Source organism: Chiloscyllium plagiosum, chromosome 3, assembly GCF_004010195.1.
Source record: "Chiloscyllium plagiosum isolate BGI_BamShark_2017 chromosome 3, ASM401019v2, whole genome shotgun sequence".
NCBI classification, from domain to species: domain Eukaryota; kingdom Metazoa; phylum Chordata; class Chondrichthyes; order Orectolobiformes; family Hemiscylliidae; genus Chiloscyllium; species Chiloscyllium plagiosum.
The window spans coordinates 78,246,429-78,255,803 of NC_057712.1; the positions used below are offsets into that span (position 1 = coordinate 78,246,429).

General features: G+C 51.5%; 1 protein-coding gene across 1 annotated transcript in view; it reads left to right on the forward strand.

Moving 5' to 3' along the window:
- The first annotated feature begins 516 nt into the window (after positions 1 to 516).
- nt5dc1 (5'-nucleotidase domain containing 1) overlaps positions 517 to 9,375 on the forward strand; it is a 575,653-nt gene continuing 566,794 nt past the window's right edge. The window contains exon 1 of the mRNA XM_043675150.1: positions 517 to 588. Within this exon, the coding sequence (XP_043531085.1) occupies positions 517 to 588 (72 nt within the window). The remainder of the gene's footprint in view (positions 589 to 9,375) is intronic.

The following is a 9,375-nucleotide window of genomic DNA, read 5'->3' on the forward strand; positions in this document are numbered from 1 at the left end:
TGGTGTAGGTTAGATGGGCCTCAGATTGGTTCCACAGGTCGGCACAACATCAAAGGCCACAGGGCCTGTAATGTGCTGCAATATTCTATATTCTAACTCTGGAATTCAGCTTTTTTGTCCATGTTTGAACCAAGCCTGTAATGAGGTCGGGAACTGAATGGTCCTGGTGAACCCAAACTGGGTGTTATTGAGCATGTAATTGCGAAGTAGGTGCTGCTTGACAGCATTGTTGATGACACTTTCCATCAACTAATGATGATTGACAGTAGACTGATGAGATAGTAATTGACTGGGTTGGATTTGTCCTGCTTTTTATGTGCAGGGTGTACCTGGGAAATTTTCTACATTGTCAGGTAGATGCCAGTGTTTTAACGACTGGAACAGCTTGGCTGGGGGAGGGGCAAGCTCTGGAGCACAAGGCTTCAACACAATGTTGGCAGGGCCCATAGCTTTGCAGTATCTAGTGCCTGCAACACTGGGGGAGGGATCTGAAAACCTCAGACTTGGGAATGGCACATGGACAACTACAGAGACCCTGATGAATTGAAGAATCGTCAGGAGCTTTATGTAAAACATAAATACGAGCAAGTACCAGTGGACTGAATGGCCTGCTTCTCTGTTTTAAATTTGATGTAATACAAATGGTCCAGGGATCCAGGAAGTAGTGCTGGAGGAGGCAATGTTGAGGCAGCTGCCCCAGTGCCCAGGTATAATGACCCCTTTCCTAGATGACCAGGCCTAGCTCCCACTTGCACAAATCATTACTCCAGGTTTTGAGGCCTCATCCCTAATATGTCAAGGCCCACCCCAAACTGCTAAAGCTCCTTTCCACAGTACCATGTGCCTTCCCTCAGATTGCCAGGCTCTCTGTAGTTGTCCATGTGCCATCCCTAAGTGCTGCATTGCTCAGATCCCATGGTGACTGCCAAGTGTCCAAACAATGCTCTGAGGTGATCAGACCACCCTACAAGTTGTTTAGGCCCCTTTCTCAGATATCCAGGCCCTGCTCTGAGGTAGCTCCCTCACTCCTAGACCAGAGAAAAGACACGAAGATATTCAGACCGCTGCTCATTAGGTCCAGGCCCCTGGCCAAACTCTCCACTTAGGGTCTTGACTTTGCCCCAGTGTAGACCTCTCCTCCAGGTCGTCAGGCTCTTCCCAATATCTGGCCTCTCCCCCGTTTGAACAAACTCCTCATTAGTGTCATTTCCAAGTTACCAACATTCCCATGTCAAGGATCAAAGCCAGCTCCTAAGGCCCGTCCCTAAGATGCCCAGTTCCTGCCTTTGTGGAAGGAACAATGTGCAGACCTCCGCATAAGATATTCAGACCCCAACCCCAGTTGCTCAGGCCACTCCATCAGGTGTTCAGGTTCCATCCCTAGTGGCAACACCCCTCCCCAGGTCTTCATTCCCCTCCCAAACAGGACTGACCTCTTATTCGTGCCTTGGCCCTTCCATTAGTACTGTAGCCGTACTTCAAGGTGGGAAGGTCCCAACCTCAGGGAACTAGGAATTATCCCATGTACCAAAGGCACATTCCCAGTCAACAAGGGTACATCCCAATGTGACCCCCTTTGCAAGATGTCCAAGTCCCACTTCTGGGAGTCAAGGCCACACTCACTATGTGTATCAAAGTCATGTCCTTGTTGTGCAGATCAAGTGATACCCAAGGTGATAGGTCCTTGCAGAAAATGTTGAGGCTCTGGCCCCAGGGGAGAAGACCACTCCATCAATATCAAGATCTCACACCCAAGGTTTGTGGACCCACCCTAGATGTCAATCCCCGCTCTTCTATGTGTCCAGGGTCTTCACCCATGACCATTACTGAGGAACTCAGGTACTTTCTCCAGGTCATAGAGTCATAGAGATGTACAGCATGGAAACAGACCCTTCGGTCCAACCCGTCCATGCCGACCAGATATCCCAACCCAATCTAGTCCCACCTGCCAGCACCCGGCCCATATCCCTCCAAACCTTTCCTATTCATATTCCCATCCAAATGCCTCTTAAATGTTGCAATTGAACCAGCCTCCACCACTTCCTCTGGCAGCTCATTCCATACACGTACCACCCTCTGTGTGAAAAGGTTGCCCTTGGGTCTCTTTTATATCTTTCCCCTCTCACCCTAAACCTATGCCCTCTCGTTCTGGACTCCCTGATCCCAGGGAAAAGACTTTGTCTATTTATCATATCTATGCCCCTCATAATTTCCGATAGGAAGGAGACCAGAATTGCACACAACATTCCAACGTGGCCTAACCAACGTCCTGTACAGCCGCAACATGATGTCCCAACTCCTGTACTCAATACTCTGACCAATAAAAGAAAGCATACCAAACGCCTTCTTCACTATCCTATCTACCTGCGACTCCACTTTCAAGGAGCTATGAACCTGCACTCCAAGGTCTCTTTGTTCAGCAACACTCTCTAGAACCTTAGCATTTGCCTGCGACATTTGGCTAGGTGCCAAGACCTCTTTAATGAGGTGACCAGGCCTTTAACCTAATAACCAAGCCAATATTTTTGTTGCAAAGTTATTCTTCATTTGCAAAAATGTGTCTTTACGTACATCCAAACAGTTCCGTACAGTCTTTGTAGAGGAAAAAAACATTCCTCAGAGCTTCCCTGCAGTTGTAAACAAAGGCAATTTCAAAACAATCAAGTTTCTGCTTACATTCATTTTGAGGCAACAATAGGTCTGACAACTGAACAGACCCTCTTTATACTTTGGCAGAAAGACCTTAGACTGTGGTTTTTCCCCACTGTGCCTTGGTGGCAGCTGCCCCAAGCTTTAGTGCATCCCTCAGCATGTAGTCCTGTGCCTTGGCATGTGCCAATCTGCAACACTTAGTCAAGCTTAACTCTTTACGCTGGAAGACCAACAAGTTTCAGGCAGACCAAAGCACAGCTTCTTTTACTGAGTTAATGATCTTCAAGTCAATGTTTGTCTTCATGTGAATACCAGGGAACATCCTGCAAAGCACAGAGTTCTATAGCATGGAACTGTTGGGATGAACCTTGACAAAAACTATTGCATCTCTCTCTGGACCTTCCTTGGAAAAGCACATTCCAGAAGGAGAAGTGTGACAGTCTCTCCTTCCTGCAGCTACTTTAAGGACAGTGTGCAGTGGTACAGACAGTCCGTATACTTGAGGGATCTCACAAGCGGTGCCCTTCTCACCACTAGCTAAGCAACGTCTTAGAACATAGAACAAAGAAAGTTACAGCATAGGAACAGGCCCTTTGGCCCTCCAAGCCTGCGCAGATCCAGATCTTCTATCTAAACTTGTTGCCTATTTTCTAAGGATCTATATCCCTCTGCTCCCTGCCCATTCATGTATCTATCTAGATACATCTTAAATCTTGCCATTTCTATCACTCATTTTCACAGGGACATGTCTGTCCTGCACTCTCATCAATCTCTCTTTAAAGGCCTCCCACATATCAAATGTGGATTTACTTTCAAGCAGCTGCTCCCAATCCACATTCCCCTTTAAATCTTTCCCCTCTCACCTTGTATAGGTGGCCGCAGTTCTTTGACTCTTTGCAGTCCTTAGTCACCCTTACTATTTGCAGTTTTTGCAGAGGGACACTTTGCGGTCCGCAACCATGTGTCCTTATCTCCTGCAGGATCGGCACACTTTAGGCTGTCCCATGTATGTCAGGTAGCCTCAGCACCCTCCCATCACGAAGTTGGATTGTGGGTGGAGGATGTTCTCACTGGTTCCCACTCCCACCCTCTGAGTCACCCTGACCTGACACCCGCTGATCCAGATTCCAAAGAGATCTGCTATATCAGTGCTGCCTCCAAGCTGTATGTACCTTTCTAGAAAGGTCAGAACATCTGCTGCTGGCACGTGGGGATTGTGGATATGGATTGCAACAATCTAGCTCTATGCACTGGGAAGATGAACAGTAGCACTGCAGACAGGACAGAGTGGGGTTCTTCCCATCCTTTTTCTTCAAATACATTCAGGAGACATTCACATTGCTTCACACTCAGGAAGATCACATCAAATTACCACCGGTTGGGAAATTCTGCAGGTATTAAATATCTGCTGTTTGGAGGCTGCAGCAATCCAGCAAGGTCCACTTCCCAAAGAAGGCACGATCGACCAGCATTCCTCCCCCATCTTCTTCACAGTCACTCACTTCTGCTTCAAAGCACCAGGGACCCAGATTCAATTCCAGCCTCAGGTGGAATCTGTGTGGAGTTTGCATATTCTCCCCTTGTCTGCATGGGTTTCCTCCTGGTGCTCCAGTCTTCACCAATCCAAAGATGTGCAGGTTAGGTGAATTAGCCATGGTAAATTGCCCATAGTGTTCAGGAATGTGTAGGTAGGTGCACTAGTCAGGGGTAAATATAAATTAATAGGGTGTCGGAATGGTCTGGGTGGGTAACTTCAGATGGTTGGTGTGGTCTTGTTGGACTAAAGGGTCTGTTTCCACCTTGGCCCCTGAGGCCTGTTTGAACTGGTCACATATGCACATGAGTCTGTGCACAGACAGCGGATCTGAGCAGAAAATGGCGATGTCATCTGTGTACAGGGAGGCCTTAACCTGCAGGCCCCTGCTGCCAGGAATAGTCACCCCTCTCAGGCTCGCATCCTTCCTGATGGACTCAGCAAATGGCTCTATGCAGCACACAAACAAGGCAGGAGAGAGGGCAGCCCTGTCTGACTCCAGATCTGACTGGGAAGCTATCTGATTCCCACCCATTGATTGAGGCTGCACTGACAATGTTGGTGTAGAGCAGTCTGATCCAATTTCAGATTCCCTCCCCAAAGCCCATTTTGGAGAGAACATCTCTCATATACCTGTGTGATATCCTGTCAAAGGCTTTCTCCTGGTCCAGGCTGATCAGGCAGGTATCCAACCCCATGTCCTGCACCTAGGCGATCATATTCCTGAGGAGCGCAAGACTCTCAGCGATCTTCCTGCCCGGCACAGCACAGGTTTGGTCAGGGTGAATCACCCACCCTAGAGCAGACCTGACCCGGTTGGCGATTACCTTTGACAGAATTTTGTAATCCGCATTCAATAGTGAGATTGGTCTCCAATTTTTGAGTTCCTCCCTCTCCCCCTTCCACTTGTAGACGAGGGTGATGATGCCTTTCCTCATGGATTCACTGCCCGAAGCATACTGACATACACCTCCAGCAGGTCCTGGCCAATCAAGTCCCACAGAGCGGAATAGAGCTTGATCGGTAAGCCGTCGCTTCCGGAGTTTTGTTCTTTTCGAAGGACTCGAGGGCCTTTGTCAGCTCGTCCAGAGATAGCGGCTGGTCCAGCCTCTCTCGTGTTCTGTCGTCTAAGACCTCCGTGATAGAGGACAGGAACGACTGGGACGCCGTGCTGTCGGTGGGCTTCGCGTCATACAGACTGGCATAGAAGGATTTACTGATCCTCATGACGTCAGCCTGATATGACGTTAGCGAGCCATCTTCTTCCTTCAGGATGCTGAGCACTGAGCTCTCTTTGTGCACCTTCTGGAAGAAGAAAGGTGAGCAAGTCTCGTCCTGCTCCACCAAGCGGACCCTGGACCGGAAGATTATCTTGGAGGCCTCCGAGGCAAAGAGCGAGGCTTGCTGGTCCTTCATCTCCTTGAGGTCCTCCATGACACCCACCCCCATCGTTTGCAGCAGGAGCAGGTTCTGCATACTTTCCTGGAGCTGGGACAGTTTTCCCCGCCTCTCTCTCGCCTCCTGAACACCTTTGAGGATGAAGAACCTCTTGATGTTCCGTTTTACTGCTTCCCACCAGTCCGCTGGGGACTCAAAGAGGGGCTTCACGGTTTTCCAACCTGCGTAGAAGACGTCGTGCAGCTTGGCATCTTTTACCGTGTCCATCAGGGCTCTGGACGTGGTGTCCAGTTTACTGTCCCCCCCGCCGGGTCGTCCATCTGCATCAATGATACAGTTGAAGTCTCCGGCCAGAATGACCGGCCTGGACGTAGCCAGCAACAGTGGAAGCTGCTGCAGGACGGCCAACCGTTCGCTCTGACCCACTGGGGCATACACATTAGTCAGTCTCAGGGGAGCATTCCTGTACAAGATGTCGCCCACCACCTCCTTCACCTCGGAGATGGTGAAGTTGCCTCCTCGCAACAGGATACCCAGGCCGGAGGCGCGGCTATCGTTGCCCCCCGACCAAACTGACGGCCCATGGGCCCACAAGCTCGACCATCTCCTGTAGCTGCTGAGGTGCGGTATCCCACACTCCTGCAGAAACAGGACGTCGGCTTTAGCGTTGGCCAGGAAGGCCATCGTAGAAACACATCGCGTAGCCGATTTGATGCTACGCACATTGATGCTGGCAATTTTTAACCCCATTTTAACAGTTTACAAGGCTAAGATCAAGTGTCTGTTCTTATCAGGACAGGGGTCGAGTTGCGAGTCATCAAAGCTAGTGGAGATCATTGCTGGATCGTGATTGGACGTTGGAGGATCGCTTGGTTGTGCTGACCTGCTATTGAAGGATCTTCATGCTGGCTTCGGCCTAACGCCAATTCAGGGACCAGCCAACCTCAGAGCTATGGCCTCAACAGCTGCCCGCAGCCCTGGGCAGGGGGTTTGAAACACAGTCCGGGTGACTGTGAAGAAGGTAGAGGGTCGTACACTGGTGGATCGCATCCTATTTATTAAGAAGGTACTGCTGGGATGCTGTGGGTTCGCTGCAGCGGACGTGTACTGCCTGCAGGATTTCCCTGGGGCAGGCTACTTTGATGTGACCTTCAGGAGTGTGAAGCAGTGCGAACAGCTCCTGAAGGTCTTCAAGAAGAAGGAAAGGGAGCCGCTGTTTTCCATCTTGTCGACAACCCCATTGTGTGTGCTCCCTGCACAGAGGAATCGGGTTGTTACAATCCATATGTACAACCCCTATGTTCCAGCGGCTGATGTCCTGACCTTCCTGGGAAGGAACGTCCAAGTTGAGGGAGAAGCCACCGATGTGATCGACCTCTTTAGGCTCTGGACCAGTAAGCGGCAGGTCAGGGTGACTCTGAGGGTCGATGGCAATGGGAACATTCTCCACCCACCCTCGAGCTTTGCAATTGGAGGGAACAGAGGCTACCTGACATATGCAGGGCAGCCGAAAGTGTGCCGAACCTGCGGGAAGTCGGGACACATGGCGGCGGACTGCAAGGGGACCATCTGCAGGAACTGCAAACAGGAGGGTCACCTGACTAAGGACTGTCAGGAAGAAAAGAGCTGCAACCTGTGCGGAGAGGTGGGCCACATGTACAAGACCTGCCCAAGACGGGAGGGCCCCACTTACGCACAGATGGCTGGAGGTGGCAATGCGAGGCGTGGACCCCCAAAGACCAGTAATGTGCACCCAGACAGCAGGGAAACAGAGTCTGGTGGCACCCAGAAAGAAGAACAGGCTGGAGTAGAGGAGGTGGCAACCAGCGGAGAGACACAGCAGCTGATCCTAGCTCTAGCTGGGCAGATGGAAGCAATGGAGGAGAAGGTAATCGAGCAGACAGAGGAGTGGATACCTGGGAGAAACAGCAGAGCTGATACAGACACTGCCTGGGCCACCAGAATGCCAGCACAATGGACTCACAACCCAGTTGATTGGTTTAAGGCGGGTGGGGAGAGCGCGGTAGATAAAGAGGAGGGCATTTCCTCCCAACCAGGAAACAACGGACCCCCCGAAGTCCACCCTCCACCCAGTGAGACCCAAGGGGTACCCACTGCCCCAAAACTGCAGGCAACTGAGAGCTTGATCCTCTGACAGTCCCATTGTCAGACACAGAACTGGACGGTGCGGACCCTTGCCTTGGCTCAATGACTCCAGAGCAGGTAAATGACCACAGTGAAAGCCTGGATAGCTACCTCAGCCCAGCGAGGCTCCAGCAGTTCGTGCTCACCATGGGGATGCAGACAGCTTCCCCAGAGACAGGACAGTCAAATGGACAACGGTAACCCCATACACTGGGATTAAAAAAGGTTCATTTGCTATAGTATAACAGGACACCCACTTAGTAGGTGGGTCCTGCTGAAGCCACAGCTAAATAATAAGAGACTGGATGGTTAATAAAGGGAACTGTAAATAGGATAACTGTAAATTCGAGTAATTCAATCTGTTCTTTGTAATGTTAAGACATGCAATGTATATATCTATGAACGACATGACAAATTGTACAAGTACCAAAGATTTATTTCTATGAATAAAGTATATTTTGAAAGAAAAAAAAAGTAGGGATGCTATGACCCTGTGTTCCAGACACCTTGGCCTGGGGCTCAGGTATTTACAATGCCATTGCTCTTGTTGGCTGGACACTGAATTGGTGTTAGGTTAAAGCCAGCAAGCATTCATCAATAGCAATTCATCTCAACCAACAACCTTCCAAAGCCCAGCTACAACCCAGCGATCTCAAAATCTTCTGATGACTAGCAGCTTACACTTTATCTTAGCCAAAACACCAAGAAACCAGAAAACTAAGCCAAAAACCATTTGTCTTGGGCCCTACCCTCAAGTGCTAAGGTCCTATCCTAGCTGTTCAGACACAAGTTTCACACTTTAGCCCAAGGTATCCAAAATCCCCAAATTCTAGGTGTCTTCTGGACCTGACTTCTCCAACAGGGCTCAGGCCCCTATGCTCGTCTCCAGCTCTGCCACCAGCCTTCTAGGTCCTTCCCCTGGAATGAGGCTCCACTACCTGCTACCTGCCATGGCCCCAGCCTCTTAGCCCCATTCCTGCCCACGTGTACCAAGGCTCCACCCTTAGTCCTGGCCTTTTTTGGCCACTCTTTTGGCCTCCTACCCAACACATGTGGCCCCAGGCCCCACCCCTGTGTTTCAGGGCCTGCCCCATAACCCCAGGCTCCACCCCTGTGTCCCCAGGCCCCACCCCTGTGTCCCCAAGCCACACCCCCGACTCCCAAGGGCTCACGCCTCGAGTCCCAAGACTGCCACCGTGCCCCAGGCCCTCCCCCATGTTTTTGGTGCCACCCCCAAAATCCTATGCCACGAATGCACGCCATGCCAATGAGCCCACCACGAGGTACAGGGGTCAACCCTGTGCATAAGGCCCCGCCCCTGTGTCCCCAGGCCCCATCCCTGTGACCCCACACCGCACCTACTGTGTATTAGGCCCCACCCTGTGTCCCCAGACCCAACCCCCATGTCCTTAGGCCCCGCCCCCGTGCCCTCAGGCCACACCCCCGTGTCCCCAGGCTCCCGCCCCCGTGTCCCCAGGCCCCGCCCCGTGACCCCAGGCCCCACCCCGTGCCGCCACGCCCCTCTCCGTGCCCCTAGGTCCCACCCCGTGCCGCCAGGCCCCGCCCCTCGCCCCCAGGTCCCACCCCCTGCCCTCAAGGCCCCGCCCCCATGTTGACGCGGTTCTGCGGCAGGGGCGGACGGTAGC